Genomic DNA, 16,634 nt, shown 5'->3' with positions numbered 1-16,634 from the left:
CTGCGCTGGTATAGTACCTTGAAACAACTATGGATGACGTGATGCGACATGGGTGTGACTGTGCCCATTATTGACTGGCCGGCAGTCGTGCACGAAAGATCTGATTCTACTTACCAAAAACAATCTCTAAAATTTACTTGAATACACTCGTCGTAAGTATATGTCATACACGAATGATAAAAATTCTGAAAAAGAGATAAAAAATATCATCTCTGTAATATCTTACGATAAATTCTACCACTTATCATTAGTCGAACGATCGTTACTTAATAAATCGATATTTCCATTAATTCCAGATCGCTTTTTGCAGGAATCAAAATGTCACAACAACAATATTATCCGTTTAAAGTAAGTACAATTCCTTGGAATTTGAGTGGAATTTTTTTTATCTACAGCTTCAATCAAATAGATCTATTTATGGCTTCAAGTATTGGTCAACTGTATTTTTAGCGTTACTTTGTTCGAACGTATCAGCCCACGTCGATGTAATTGATTTATATAGTATGAATTACCTAAATTTAGTTCCTTACAATTGTATACAAGTTTCAATATTGGGAATAAAAGGGTAAAATGCATTTAACGCTGAAACTTGTAGTCACTCGTAGTGGAAATCTCCCATTCAAAGTCGTTGTTTGTGTCTGTATTTCTTTGTATTAAAATTATTACACAAATGCATACCTTGCGTTTCAGTGTACTCCAACTGTATATCCTGCGGAACCCTTCGACGCAAACGCAGATGCTTCGCTATTGCGTAAAGCGATGAAAGGTTTTGGCACGGACGAGAAGACCATTATCGATGTGCTCACAAAGAGAGGAATCGTTCAGCGACTAGAGGTCGCAGAAGCGTATAAAACATTATATGGAAAAGATCTAATTAGCGATTTAAAAAGTGAGCTTACAGGGAAACTGGAAGACGTTATTATTGCTCTTATGACACCGTTACCTCATTACTATGCTAAGGAATTGCACGATGCAGTTAGTGGATTGGGGACTGACGAAGAAGCAATCGTAGAAATTTTATGTACCTTAAGCAATTATGGTATACGTACGATTGCAGCATTTTATGAAAACTGTAAGTTCATCGATCGATAATTAAGAGAATCTCTTAAGACGTAATGTTAACACTCATTAGACTATAAACGTTCTAAAAACAAACTAGTCTGAGATGAGACTAAGTCTGAAAACAAACTAGTCTAAAATCAATCTTATCGATACAAAAATGTTCTAAAAACAAACTAATATAAAATCAATCTTGTCGATACAAAAATGTTCTAAAAACAAACTAATATAAAATCAATCTTGTCGATACAAAAATGTTCTAAAAACAAACTAATATAAAACCAATCTTGTTGATACAAAAATGTTCTAAGAACGAACTAGTCTAAAATCAATCTTGTCGATACAAAAATACTCTAAAAACAAACAAGTCTAAAATCAATCTTGTCGATACAAAAATACTTTAAGAGTATTACAAGCCCCAAAAGTCTTAAACCTTGTTTTCAAACCTTGTTTAAACCTTGCTTTATTATCTTAAGTATTAAATTTAGTAGTCGTGTTACACAGAGTGTAGTACCGAACACTTTTACATTAATTTCATTAACTATGTTTTGATAGTATATGGAAAAACTCTGGAAAGTGACTTGAAAGGAGACACGTCAGGACATTTCAAGAGATTGTTGGTTTCGCTTGTGCAAGCGAATAGGGATGAGAATCAAAGTATAGATCATGGCGAAGCTGCAACGGATGCACAGGCTCTTTACGATGCTGGTATGTGTTATATCGATACAAACTTGGATTGACACATTCTTTTTAATAGCAACAAGTAAAATGATAGAACTACTGTGACAATTAAAACAGAATAAATTTTATACGCAAGTTAGATACATCTACGTAAGTTTGATAATTTATTTTATTGTAGGTGAGAAACAGTGGGGCACGAATGAATCTCAGTTCAATGCTATTTTAATAACACGTAGTTATCAACAATTAAGACAGACTTTTATCGAGTATGAGAAAATATCTGGACATGATATTGAAGTTGCTATCAAAAAGGAGTTCTCTGGAAATCTCGAAAAAGGCCTTCTTGGGATAGGTAACTATTTTCTTTTTGAGAATGTGTAACATTTAGGAAAAGTTCTATTTGTTTCGTTTATACAGATTTATATATTCAATAATTAGTAACTTAATCGTGTAGAAAAGCTTCTTTTTCTAATAACTTTAATAATAGCATTTATTAACTTTTCTGATATAGATACTTTGGTTTTAATTGCAGTAGGTTTAAAAATAATTCACGTACTAATAATTATGAACCATGGGTATTTGCAATTATTGTCTGAGTGAGATTATTTGTTCCGTCTTTAAGAATTTTGTTTTTCTATGTATTGACATCATTTCTTTTTACGTAACAGTGAAGTGTGTGAAATCAAAAGTTGGTTTCTTTGCTGAACGATTATACGACAGTATGCATGGCATAGGAACAAAAGACAGAACGTTAATACGTATTATTGTTTCTCGAAGTGAGATCGATTTAGGTGATATTAAAAAAGCTTTCGAAGAACGATATGGAAAGTCACTGGAAAGCTGGATCGCTGTATGTATCTTTACCATTTTAGATAAATTGCTTTTATATTTATATTTTATTTATATTAAATTAATACGTAGTAATTAAAATATATATTTTTACGTGTGTCGAACTATATAAATGTTTAAAATTTTAGGGAGATACGTCCGGAGATTATAAGAGAGCTCTCCTTTCGCTTGTTTCTACATAATTGGAACGAAATTAAAGTATTTAGTACAAATTGTGGAAAACATGCTTGTTTCAAGTGCTTACAAGTGAATTAATTGGATATATGGGTATAAAAGATCGTGCAGTTATTTTGAATCTCTACAGCACTGCAACTATGTTATAATTTGCATTTTATATTACGCTCGAATTTATTTTTGATGAAATGTTTTACTCAATCATACTGTTATATATATACATTTTTTTTTTTATATATATATATAATAAATTTATGTATTTTACAATGAGAATCATATATTTCTACAAATTGTTATGAAGTCTATATGGAAATAAAATTTTTTGAAACAATTTCTTTTACAGAAATACACGCTTTGAGACCCCTGATCACGTTTTAACTGTTGCACATTACTAAATTAATACAATATGAATCATTCATTATTTAGGGAGCTCACACTGCTTTCAGACAATTGTTATCTGAGATTACAAAACGATCAAAGGAAATCTTGAATATAGTAGGAAATAATTGTGTCCAAAAGCAAGATGACTTTATTGAATTTGAAGTAGCTCGTCAAGCTCAAGTAAGATCTGTAATGCATTTACAAATCTCAAAAAACAGTTACAATTATTTTTCTAGATACGATGTCAACAGCAAGCGAAATCCATACAGCAACAAAGTGTATGACGTGTAGAAAATTGGTTGAACGTTTACAAAAAGCAATACAAGATGAAAAATCAAATTATGCCACAAGAGGAGACTAGACGAAAGTACATCTGTTTAATTAAAAATCATCTATGATACTGAAATTATACCATTAGGCTTTAGATTGTATAATTCATTAAAACATTTCAAATATTATTCCAGTCAAATTAAGTTCTTCAACCATTTCTCTGTACATTATTTCATGTAATTAGTTGTAAACGATTACTGGAGGCGAGAGTCATTTGAATATTGCGCGAAAAAGCGCTGAAGATAGTGTCGCCGTCCAGTGTCAGGAATTCGAACTGCTACAATCGTGACAGGATCACAGAATACTAAGGAGCTATGCGTAGTACAGGTTACGTACAATTACTCCTTTTCTTGGGATTAAATTATGAATTTTTAGAATTTAAAAATATAATATCGACCCTTGATAAGATTCAAGGTTACTTATTTTAACCATGTCATGCGTTATTAATAAATTACTAATAACCAATTAATTAGAGCAAGTAACTTTGCAAAATTGGTCCTTGAATGTTATTGAGTGTCATTGTAGAAAAATTGATAATTCATCGATTAAAGGAGACAATACTAAAAACAACTGCTCAGGCATTTTTACTTTCCAAACCTATGTAGGCGTACATAAGCAAAGTACCCTAATGAAACAAATATTTTCTCTCAGGCCTTTCCTGGCTGTTGGCCTCTGCTGACCACCGCTTATATTTCTGACAACGTATAACTATTACGACTGCCTACTGTCGCCCTCTCCAGGCTTCTGCTGACCATCGCTTATATTTCTGACAACGTGTAACGATTACTACTGACTTCTGTCACCTCCACTGGATTCTACTGACCGCTGCTGACCACTCCTGATACTTCTGACAATGTATAACGATTACGACTGCCTACTGTCACCCTCTCCAGGCTTCTGCTGACCATCGCTTATATTTCTGACAACGTATAACGATTACTACTGACTTCTGTCACCTCCACTGCATTCTACTAACCGCTCCTGACCACTCCTGATACTTCTGACAATGTATAACGATTACTACTGGCTACTGTCACCCTCTTCAAGCCTCTGCTGGCCTCTACTGACCACCGTTTATATTTCTGACAAGGGATAACGATTACTACTGACTTCTGCCAGCCTCCACTGGCCTCTGCTGACCACTGCTGGTCCCTACATGCCTCTATTGATGACTAACTTCAGTTTGCAGGTAATCTCATAAAACTGTTTTACCCAGTTGTATCTCTTTTCACCTAAAGTATAAGGTAAAGGGTACGAGGTACTAGGTCTGACTACATGTACTTTTGAATTTTCCTACAGGGCTCTGCTGGCCTCTGCTGACCGCTGCTGACCACTCCTGATACTTCTGACAATGTATAACGATTACGACTGCCTACTGTCGCCCTCTCCAGGCTTCTGCTGACCATTGCTTATATTTCTGACAACGTATAATGATTACTACTGACTTCTGTCACCTCCACTGGATTTTACTGACCGCTGCTGACCACTCCTGATACTTCTGACAATGTATAACGATTACTACTGGCTACTGCCAGCCTCTGCTGACCTCTACCAGCATCTCCTGGCCTCAGCTGACCCCTGCCAACATCTCCCGACGTCAGCTGACCATCGCTGACCACTGCTGACCAGTGCTGACCGTTGCTGACAACTTGTGTCATGATATAATGTAATATAATATGTTTATATGTATTAAACTGTTGTATAATGTAAATTTATATTAATAAATGATATAATTTCAAAGAATTCTATGTGTTCTCATCATTTTTTACCCCTCTTTCTCTCTTCAAATCATTCCCTTAGTTAGAAAATTTTTAAAAGGTCTCGGAGTGTCTTATAAGTTCCACGGAAAGATTTCAAATTTCCCGCCGCCAGGAATTTCTGCGAATTCCTGGAAATGACGTCATTTCCAAGAATTCCGCAAAATTCTCGGAATCCTCAAGAAAAGGCTCGTGCAGAATTTTTCGGCAAAAATTTTAAAGAGCTATTACGTAATATTACGTAATATTACGTAACATTACGTAACATTACGTAATTTCTGCCGAAAAATTCTGGCCGCGAGAAATTTCCAAGTGCTATTACGTAATATTACGTAACATTACGTAACATTACGTAACATTACGTAATCGCGGTCGAAAAATATCGGCCACGAGAAATTTCTAAGTGCTGTTACGTAATATTACGTAACATTACGTAACATTACGTAACATTACGTAATCGCGGCCGAAAAATTCCGGCCGCGAGAAATTTCCAAGCGCTATTACGTAATATTACGTAACATTACGTAACATTACGTAACATTACGTAACATTACGTAATCGCGGCCGAAAAATTCCGGCCGCGAGAAATTTCCAAGTGCTATTACGTAATGTTACGTAACATTACGTAATATTACGTAATATTACGTAACATTTTTGCCGAAAAATTCAGGCCGGAGTTTTAGCCGCCGCCTGAAACTTCTTGGAAATTTCAGGGATTCCGAGAAGTTTCAGGGACTTAGTTAAGTTTCAGGAAACCGAGAATTTCCAGGAATTCTTGGAAATGACGTCAATTTCCAGGAATTCGCAGAAATTCCCGGAGGCGGGAAATTTGAAATCTTTCCGGGGAACTTAGAAAATTTTAAAAGATTCGGAATATTTCGTAATATTACATTTTATTCAGTTATGGTACAATATATTACATTAGATTACATTACATTACAATTATATGATGTTATATTACAATTATATTACATTATATTACATTGTATTACGTTATATTACAATTATATTATATTATATTACATTTCATTATGTTATATTACATTAGATTACATTATATTACATTGTATTACGTTATATTACAATTATATTATGTTATATTACAATTATATTACATTATATTACATTGTATTACATTGTATTACATTGTATTATGTTATATTACAATTATATTACATTATATTACATTGTATTATGTTATATTACAATTATATTATATTATATTACATTGTATTATGTTATATTACAATTATATTCCATTATATTACATTATATTACATTGTATTACATTGTATTATGTTATATTATATTATATTACATTACACTACATTACATTATATTATATCATGTCAAGTGATGGCATGTATCTTATAACTAAGGGACTAATGTAGAGAGGAAATTTTTATTGAAATTGCATCATCTATTGCCATAGAGTTACATTAGACAAAGCTTTAATACATATAAATATATTATACTATATTATATCTTGAAGACGTTGGTTGAAGCTGTTCGAAGAGTTGTCAGCAACGGTCATCAGTGGTCAGCTGATGTTGGGAGATGCTAGCAGAGGTCAGCAAAGTCCAGCAGAGTCCAGCAGAGTTCAGCAGAGTCCAGCAATCGTTCTATGATGTCACTAGTTCTCAGGAGTGTTCTTCTTTTGTCAGCACTGGTCATCAGTTGTCAGCTGATGTCGGAAGATGCTAGCAGAGTCCAGCAGAGTCCAGCAATCGTGCTATGATGTCATTAGTTCTCAGGAGTGTTCTTCTTTTGTCAGCACTGGTCATCAGTTGTCAGCTGGTGTCGGAAGATGCTAGCAGAGTCCAGCAGAGTCCAGCAGAGTCCAACAATCGTTCTATGATGTCATTAGTTCTCAAGAGTGTTCTTCTTTTGTCAGCACTGGTCATCAATTGTCAGCTGATGTTGAAAGATACTAGCAGAGTCCAGCAGAGTCTAGCAATCATTCTATGATGTCATTAGTTCTCAGGAGTGTTCTTCTTTTGCCAGCACTGGTCATCAGAGGCCGGCAGGGGCAATTAGAAATCAAGAGTTGTTTGCAGAGTTCAGTAACTGCAGTGGTCAATTCTGATCGCAGTTGCATTCGTGCATTTGCAGTTAAATTCACTCATTCACTTATACTTGTATCAATAATGCACATACATATGTACACTGATGGATACGAATACTAAATAAAAATATCTTTTTTTTTCAATGGTTAAAACATATAATTTCACAAAATTTTTGTTTCATTATGGTACTTTGCTTACGTGAGCCTACATAGGTCGTAAAGTTAAAATACCTGGGCAGTCGAGATTGCAAATAGCATGGCGTTGACATGAGATCGGGTTGTTCAAGAATGAGAAGGCAAATGTGATCCTCTCTCGACTCTCACGAGACGGTCCGAAATTACTTCGAGCAGCTTCGAAGAATCGAGAAAGAATGTGTCAGTTGCCTTTGTCGACTCTTCGAAACTCTACGAGCTCACTTATGCATCATCTGGCATCTGTGAAAAAGTGCAATGAAGTGTTCATGATGCACTCAGACTTCCATCTGGAATCTCTGGCTGTGAGCCTCTCTTTTTAGGTTAATTGCGTCGTCATCTAGTGGCGAAGACAGAGTACTATTTCTCGACAAACTTCGACGTTCTACCGTAGATGGCGACATAATCGATACACTAGAATTCTGACTTTATTCTTATTATCTATTAAACAATTGTAATCGTCTCCTAGCAATAAACAAAATCATTAACATTAACATTTCCAACATAACAAGCTTGATTTCAAACCTTCAGTCGGTAATGTAGACCGCAACTGTCGCCACAACACTACCGCCATTTTGATAAATGGAACCACTGTTCGATAATTAACTAATTACAATGTTTCCATTGGAAACAACGTAATTAACACAACAACACAATATGTAAAATTAATATTGAAGAATTACAATTTAACAAAAATTCCTTTTCTTTTAAAATTATCAAACCACACTTTTTCTTAAACGAATCACACAGAGGATACAATAATAATGTATTGAAAAACTATGATATGATTTTTTTTATTTAAACAATGCTTAACTTTGTCTGCAAAGTACAAGTGATTCTCACATATCCTCGCACCAACATATAATATTGTTTTCAATAAAATACAATGTCTATGCGTCTCCGTGATTCGTACCTTGTATATTTCATATGCTTTCCCGTTTCAAAGTATTCAATAACGCTATTACGATCTCTTTTGCAATATAAAAACGAAACGTTCGGTTAGAATTCTTGGTCGTACTTATATCGTTCGATCAGAAAATGTCGTCGACCATTTGAACTTATAAAAAATTTCTTGAGAACCGGAAATGCATTTTACTTTTACATGCTTGGATATGTATATAGAGAGATGCTAGCACCGAAATATGTCCAACGCGATGCGCACCATAAGTGTAAGGTGTAAATTAATCTTTGTCAATGACCTCATGAAGGTATGCAATACCAATTTGTACATGTCGCATTTCAAGCCAAAAGTTCAGCAAGTTAATTTACATATTTACAGTTATTACACGTGGAAAAAAAAAAAAAGAAAAATTAGAAATGATCTCGTATATCCATTACCTTCATAAAGAACATAGATCGTTCGTGAATCCACGTTAGGGATTTTCATACATTTGTTTTTTTTTATATATGAATTATGCATATATATATATATATAAGACATGCCACCATTCTTTCAAATAAATATACTTATTTTAAGTACATTCGAAACGTTGTTACAGATCCCGTGCACGATCGAAAAACCCCAACATGGATGGAAAAAATAGAGAAAAAACAATTTACACAAAATTCATTTCATTTTTGGAATGTCTCAAAAGTGTCTCGCGCCGAATGTGTTCAGTGGGGAAGAATATCCAGAGAGATTTTTATAAAAATAGTATTCATCTACATCGTTGAATAGAACATGACGTTTCGCATCGTACGAAATATGTTTAGTTGTCACGACGCAAATTTTAATAACTTCCTTAAGAGTACAAATAGACTGACTATAAAATACATTGCTCTTTCATGTAATATTATCTCAATAATAATAACGCTACTAGATTGTAAATATTAATACAACAATAATAATAATAATAATAATAAAACACTACCAATTTGTAAATTGTAGTATTAAATATAATCAAAAAATATCTATCCTTATTTTTCCTGTACTCTTTCTTTTTTCCCTTCTTGTTTATTGTAACATGCGATGATGATAATTAAGAATAAAGGTTCCGATACAATGATCAGTGTTTTTTTTTCTTTTCATTTTTTTTTCATCATCTTCCCTATTTAAAGTATTGCTGTCCAGACTGTCCATTTCACGGCCTTTTATGATTTTTTTTTTTTGATGATATATAAGCTCTTTTGTGTTGAGACTTTGCAGATATGTTTATTCATCTCATAAGCATGTACAGTATTTTTTTCATGGAAAAATATTAAAAATCGTGGGAATTGTGACTTCTTATTTAATGACTCTTTTGGAAAAAGTTCTCCAATGGATTCCAAGATTCCAGATAATTTGAAACAGAGAGGGTTAAAGTATCTTCATAAGGAAGGTTGTAGTTACAGCAGGAACTAGGGAGAAGTCATAATCCTGATAAATAAAGAAATGGCGACGCTTCAAGTTTCGAATTTCTATTTGTTAATCGTTCTTTGTCTTTAGCGTATCAAAAAAAGTAGTAAACCTCAATATTTCTTTAAATCTCTAGTTCCAGCTATAGAAGGCGTGTCTGCTGAATATTCTCTCCAAATTTGAAGTCAACCGGTTCGCTAGATCTTGAAATATCATGAAAGCCAGTTCAAATGCGTTTTTTTAAACAGGAAGCTATAACTCTTGCAATTTTTAATATTTTTTGATGAAAAAAATACTATAGATACCTATAAGACAAATGAATATATCTGCAAAATTTCACTGCAAAACAATCTACCTATCATTAAAAAAAAAAATTACAAAAAAAGGTCGACGCAATGACAGCCTAGACAGCAATGCTCCTTTCACGGCCCTTTTTGTGATTTTTTTTCTGATGATATATAGGCTATTTTATGCTGAGACTTTGTAGATATGTTTATTCATCTCATAAGCATGTACAGTATTTTTTTCATGGGAAAATATTAAAAATCGTGGGAATTGTGACTTCTTATTTAATGGCTCTTTTGGAATGGCTGCTCCAATGGCTTCCAGGATTCCAGATAATTTGAAACAGAGGGGGTTAAAGTATCTTCATAAGGAAGGTTGTAGTTACAACAGAAACTAGGGAGAAGTCATAATCCTGATGAATAAAGAAATGGCGACGCTTCAAGTTTCGAATTTCTATTTGTTAATCGTTCTTTGTCTTTAGCGTATCAAAAAAAAATAGTAAACCTCAATATTTCTTTAAATCTCTAGTTCCAGCTATAAAAGGCGTGTCTGCTGAATATTCTCTCCAAATTTGAAGTAAATCGGTCTGCTAGATCTTGAAATATCATGTAAGCCAGTTTAAATGCGTTTTTTTTAAACAAGAAGCTATAACTCTCGCAATTTTTAATATTTTTTGATGAAAAAAATACTGTAGATACCTATAAGACAAATGAATATATCTGCAAAATTTCACTGCAAAACAATCTACCTATCATTAAAAAAAAAAATTACAAAAAAAGGTCGACGCAATGACAGCCTAGACAGCAATGCTCCTTTCACGGCCCTTTTTGTGATTTTTTTTCTGATGATATATAGGCTGTTTTGTGCTGAGACTTTGCAGATATGTTTGTTCATCTTATAAGCATGTACAGTATTTTTTTCATGGGAAAATATTAAAAATCGTGGGAATTGTGACTTCTTATTTAATGGCTCTTTTGGAATGGGTGCTCCAACGGATTCCAGGATTCCAGATAATTTTGAAACAGAGGGGGTTAAAGTATCTTCATAAGGAAGGTTGTAGTTACAACAGAAACTAGGGAGAAGTCATAATCCTGATGAATAAAGAAATGGCGACGCTTCAAGTTTCGAATTTCTATTTGTTAATCGTTCTTTGTCTTTAGCGTATCAAAAAAAAATAGTAAACCTCAATATTTCTTTAAATCTCTAGTTCCAGCTATAAAAGGCGTGTCTGCTGAATATTCTCTCCAAATTTGAAGTAAATCGGTCTGCTAGATCTTGAAATATCATGTAAGCCAGTTTAAATGCGTTTTTTTTAAACAAGAAGCTATAACTCTCGCAATTTTTAATATTTTTTGATGAAAAAAATACTGTACATGCCTATAAGACAAATAAATATATCTGCAAAATGTCACTGCAAAACAATTTACCTATCATTAAAAAAAAAAATTACAAAAAAAGGTCGACGCAATGACAGCCTAGACAGCAATGCTCCTTTCACGGCCCTTTTTGTGATTTTTTTTCTAATGATATATAGACTCTTTTGTGCTGAGACTTTGCAGATATGTTTATTCATCTTATAAGCATATACAGTATTTTTTTCATGGAAAAATATTAAAAATCGTGGGAATTGTGACTTCTTATTTAATGGCTCTTTTGGAATGGCTGCTCCAAACGCTTCCAGGATTCCAGATAATTTGAAACAGAGGGGGTTCAAGTATCTTCATAAGGAAGGTTGTAGTTACAGCAGGAACTAGGGAGAAGCCTAAATCCTGATAAATAAAGAAATGGCGACGCTTCAAGTTTCGAATTTCTATTTGTTAATCATTCCTTTGTCTTTTAGCGTATCAAAAAAAATAGTAAACCTCAATATTTCTTTAAATCTCTAGTTCCAGCTATAAAAGGCGTGTCTGCTGAATATTCTCTCCAAATTTGAAGTCAATCGGTTTGCTAGATCTTGAAATATCATGAAAGCCAGTTCAAATGCGTTTTTTTTAAACAAGAAGCTATAACTCTCGCAATTTTCAATATTTTTTAACGAAAAAAATACTATACATACTTAGAAGACAAATAAATATATCTGCAAAATTTCAATACAAAACAATCTACCTGTCGTTAAAAAAAAAATTACAAAAAAAGGTCGAAGAAACGACAGCCTAGACAGCAATGCTCCTTTAATTAACGCAAAGATTGTATTTCATTTCATAGTAATGCTCTTTGTTTGCATTCCGTCGAAAAATTGGCAGCATTTGAAGACCGTTACATTTAGTTTTAAACGTCATTGTCGATACAATCTTTTTTTTTCAGACAAAAAAAAAAATGGACTGCTTTAAAATTTATATGGCGTACCAGACTGCCACAGATTATACATGTTCTACCATTCTTTATTGTTACATTCTCTCTCACATTCATTCTTTCCATGCTTTCAAAAATCGTTATTATAATACGCGTGCGCGGGTACCCGAAGCCTCCAGTTAGGGTATTTTCCAAGTTTGTTTACGACCATAAGTATAACGCTAAAAGCGTAACTTTTCAGATTACAAATTTTCAATTCTATTCTAGAATTAAGTAGCCAAAGAAACAATTGTAAACAAACCGGAAATCTGTCGAATACCCGCTCATCCCTTGCTCGATAGGTACCTAACCTTTTTTCTAGGAACCACGCGATTACCTTATGTTGAAGGTATGCAATACAAAGAGTCACGCGTTATCCCTAGGTCTTCCTAGATCCTATTATTCGATATTAGTATCTATTATTTCAATATATGTATATCAATAAAGGCCACGAGTGTGTTCAATACAAAATTATTAGTTGAATATTCGTTCGCACATTTTGCAAATAGTTCGTACATCGTGCTTAACGTTTCTAATATTTATCGTCAAGACGGACATTACCGATTTCGTACATTCATACATCGAGTGGTCGCATATCTAAGTACATTATCGATCTATGGCCAATGTATTAGTTTTGAGTTGTTGCAAAACGATGCTGGATACTTCAAAAATCTTCAAAAATATTAACCCTTCAAGTATCGTGTAATCTATAAATTTTGATCAGTTATCGATGTTTATCTAATTCTTGACATCTTTTCTCTGACGTGACTCCTTCAACTCTTTGGAGCACACTGGGATTAAAAGTGTCCCGCCCTTTTGGTGCACCCGTAATGCATGGCGGGAAATTTTTGTATTGCAATGCGCGCGCATAGGTTTACATTTCGTCTTATTTACGTAACGCAGTTGGTAATATCTTCAACAAATGTTACAAATGTTACAAATGCATTGTATATATGCCAATACAGGTTCATCAACTGTTGCAAGCGGATTTTTTTACGTTCGTTAATAAAAATATACCAATTTCGTTTAATTTAAAACGCAATAAAATTTCTATGCAACATCTATTTCCCGCGCCACAAAGAGTTAAAAATCATCGTATCGCTCGAGATTGAAAGTTGTGTGGTACCTGATGGGTTAATTTATTTATTGCTCATTCTGTGTTGCAAAAAATCGAAATCATAATAGAAATGTATACATCGTAACTGTATAGCGACCACTGTTGACGAAAGCAATCTTATAGATAAATTTTATGACGCAAATATTTATACGAAATATTTCTCGGGCGAATCCTTATCAAGGACGGACTATATTCGATGACGTGATAAGAAAATAAGAATTGACAATCTGCTTTGAAAATATTCCGACACTACCGTTCTTTCACGAGAGAAGCGTGTTTACATCCCCCACTTCTGTTACAGTCTGCTGGTTCACTATTGGTCGATCACGGTGACGAAGATCGGTGAGAGCCAATCAGCGGACAGCAGCAAAAGTGAGGATGTAAACACGCTAAGAACGCACAGCGTGTTTACATCCCCACTTCTGTTGCAGTCCGCTGATTGGTCGAAAACGATGATGAAATCTGTGACAGCCAATCAGCGGACAGCAACAAGAGTGGGGATGTAAACACGCTGTGCCTTCTTCCCGTAGAAAGACGATACTATTATAACAATTATGATCTGTGTTTTAATGAAATACACATTAAACAGAAACAAGTGTCTGGCCAATAAAAATGCAATTACTTTTTGAATAATAAAAAAGAACCACAAAACTAAACAATTCCAGAAAATAGTTCAGACACTGGACAGATGAAACTTATAAAATAAAAATCAGTTTTCGATTAAAAATTAATGATTCGTGGGAAATCCATGTTGCGTGTTGCCCAATTGAAAATAGTTTCTTTTTAAATAATTAACGTCACTGTAGTATAATTCTCGCGACACATTTTATAACTCTTTTTGGATAAGTTTTTAATGGGATCTGAGTCAAAAAATATCAATATAGATTGATTGCAACAAAATCGATACCTCACAAAATATTAATCCTCGATCAGAAACTTCTATTTTTAATTTATAAATTTAGCTCTTTCCTATTGCTCAAAAAATCGTGTATAATAGATCACGAGTATTTGCATTTTCGTGAACTTTGAAAGTATGCGGTAACAAAGCATGAAATATTCTCTTTCTTTGCTGCGTATTCAAGTAAAATACGTAATTATTAAAAGTATACTATTATTTGAATATTTTCGGACAGATTGTATGTATTGATGACCGACAGCAATACTTTGAAAAAGAAAATACTGATGCGTCGGTGTTTACAAATTCGTACGTAACGGGCAAATTTAAAATAATATTCAAAAATTATGTAACAAATTTTCTTGTTATTTTAGCGAGGATTATTAAAAAAAAGAAACAACGTTAGCCAACGCGGTTATTATCAAGTTACTTTAAATATTTCGCAGCTAAAATAGCAAGAAAATTTACTTCTATTAAACAAAATATATATGTATATGTATATATATATATATATACTATACAGGATGTCTCATCTAAACCATCCAAATATTTCCACCACAAAAAACATTTAAATGTTATCCAGAGACTAATGCAGATATATATTCTTTTAATTTCAAGTTTAATTTTAATTTTACACGTCGAAGATCATTTTGATATCTTGCCACATAAAAATATGCACTTATATGCGAAAAATAAACTGTTCTTTGCAAAGGCATTGGTCTTCTGGTAACATTTAAATTACACAAAAATTATTTTTCGTATCAGAATATTTAGGTGGAACACCCTGTACACGAATATTATCTTTTACGAAAAACTGTTTAACAGCGGACACACTGTGGTATGAATGGAAGACGGCGCAAGTTGGTCGCTCGTCGCGTTCCTTGCTATTTATGAAAAAGCTTCTACTGTACTCGAGAGTATAGAATCAACGTCGAAAAATAGCAATGCACGTTGTAAACTTTACATCGTTGCAAATTGGAAGTGGTTCGTTACTCGAAGAGCATCTCAAAACAAAAAAAGAAAAAAATATTACTCTAAAATAATATCTGACAAGTTTTCAAAAAAAAATTGTCCTCGTACAGAAAATTGGAGGAGAATTTAAAGGCAGGATGAAATGGACAGGCGAATAGACAAACAGGCAAACGGATATATAATTTACATGTTCTCAAACTGATCGACGCGACGTTTAGTATTGCCTTTACGAATCTCACGGAGCGTTTTATATTTGTCGCGACCCTGACGGACGTTTTCCCTGTGGATTTTATCCATAACAGTTTCTTTTGACTCGTCGCGTGACTGTGCTAGATCTTGCTTCAATGCCTGAAACATATTTTCGTTGCAATGGGTGCACGATATTCACGAATACAAAGACACATACCTTAAGCTGATCATGAAGACGTTCGTTTCTTTCAGCTAGAGTGCGTCGTTCCTCCACAGGATCGATTATTGACTCGTCGGTTGCAAGATCTTTAGTAACGTCGCCGTGAGGAATCTCGTCTTCGCCTTCCTCTTCGCCTTCTTCGTTCTCTTCGACATGATGATAATGAGGCGTTGTGCTGGCCTGATACGCCCTATCAGCTTCTTCTTGCCTCAACCTAATCCCAAAAAATTATCCAATTTCAACTGTATGTTTCCCCCCTCTACAGAAAATAGAAAACTTGTCATACTTGGCTGCTTCACACTCCTCTTGCAGTCTTCTCGCTTCTGCATCTTTCGCCTCCACTTCAGACTGTATGCGTTGCACCTCCTCTTGCTTGGCTCTTATTTCTTGCTCGAGTTTAGCACGCTCCGCTGCCTCCATTTCGTGCGACAGTTCAAGCTTCTCCATCATGACTGTGAGCTCCTACGAACGAATTAGAAAGGAAAATTTCGTGATATTCAAACACCCTTCACAAAAATGATCTGTCTCTAATATATATACTTTCTGACGATCTTCTAGCTCCTCTTTAGCCGCTTGCAATTGTTTGAGCTGCTCTTCCAAACGCCGTATCATTTCCTGAGCTTCGTTCAGTTCAGCCTGCCGCCTGTCCATTTCTTCCGTCATATTTCTGAGTCTTTCTTCGTATTCTTGCTGTTTCTTCTCCGCGCGTTCTCTCGCGGCTATTTCCAACTGTAACTTCTCTCTCTGTTGCTGCTTTGCAATTTTCTCTTCCCTCGCCTGAGCCTTTTGATCGTAAACGAAA

At 34.2% G+C, this 16,634-nt stretch overlaps 2 protein-coding genes across 5 annotated transcripts in view; one reads left to right on the top strand and one right to left on the bottom strand.

Annotated features, from left to right (window-relative positions):
* On the top strand, window positions 1-3,109 carry LOC143349429 (annexin B9). 2 transcript variants are annotated; one of them, XM_076780678.1, is made up of 7 exons: window positions 1-152; window positions 297-348; window positions 691-1,072; window positions 1,615-1,767; window positions 1,919-2,092; window positions 2,409-2,590; window positions 2,718-3,109. In XM_076780678.1, the coding sequence occupies exons 2-7, from the start codon at window positions 319-321 to the stop codon at window positions 2,769-2,771; spliced, it is 975 nt and encodes a 324-aa protein (XP_076636793.1). In that variant the 5' UTR covers window positions 1-152; window positions 297-318; the 3' UTR covers window positions 2,772-3,109. The 2 variants fall into 2 exon arrangements, with proteins under 2 accessions (XP_076636793.1, XP_076636794.1); XM_076780679.1 differs by having other exon boundaries at window positions 8-152; window positions 311-348.
* Window positions 3,110-8,271: 5,162 nt separating this feature from the next.
* Window positions 8,272-16,634, bottom strand: part of Moe (moesin) — a 47,520-nt gene continuing 39,157 nt past the window's right edge. For all 3 annotated transcript variants that reach the window (XM_076780331.1, XM_076780332.1, XM_076780333.1), the window contains 4 exons: window positions 16,373-16,615; window positions 16,119-16,294; window positions 15,830-16,046; window positions 8,272-15,771 (listed from right to left, as the gene is read on the bottom strand). In XM_076780331.1, the coding sequence (XP_076636446.1) occupies window positions 15,607-15,771; window positions 15,830-16,046; window positions 16,119-16,294; window positions 16,373-16,615 (801 nt within the window). In that variant the 3' untranslated portion in view covers window positions 8,272-15,606. The remainder of the gene's footprint in view (window positions 15,772-15,829; window positions 16,047-16,118; window positions 16,295-16,372; window positions 16,616-16,634) is intronic.

This window comes from Colletes latitarsis, chromosome 13 (genome assembly GCF_051014445.1).
Source record: "Colletes latitarsis isolate SP2378_abdomen chromosome 13, iyColLati1, whole genome shotgun sequence".
NCBI classification, from domain to species: Eukaryota; Metazoa; Arthropoda; class Insecta; order Hymenoptera; family Colletidae; genus Colletes; species Colletes latitarsis.
This window is presented reverse-complemented; position numbering and strand designations above follow the sequence as displayed.

Bases quoted from the DNA above. Each gene is read 5' to 3' on its own strand.
- LOC143349429 (XM_076780678.1), top strand. From the start codon at position 319: ATGTCACAACAACAATATTATCCGTTTAAA. The intron at 349-690 runs GTAAGTACAATT...CTTGCGTTTCAG, and splicing joins AACAATATTATCCGTTTAAA to TGTACTCCAACTGTATATCC. The intron at 2,093-2,408 runs GTAACTATTTTC...TTTACGTAACAG, and splicing joins AAAAGGCCTTCTTGGGATAG to TGAAGTGTGTGAAATCAAAA.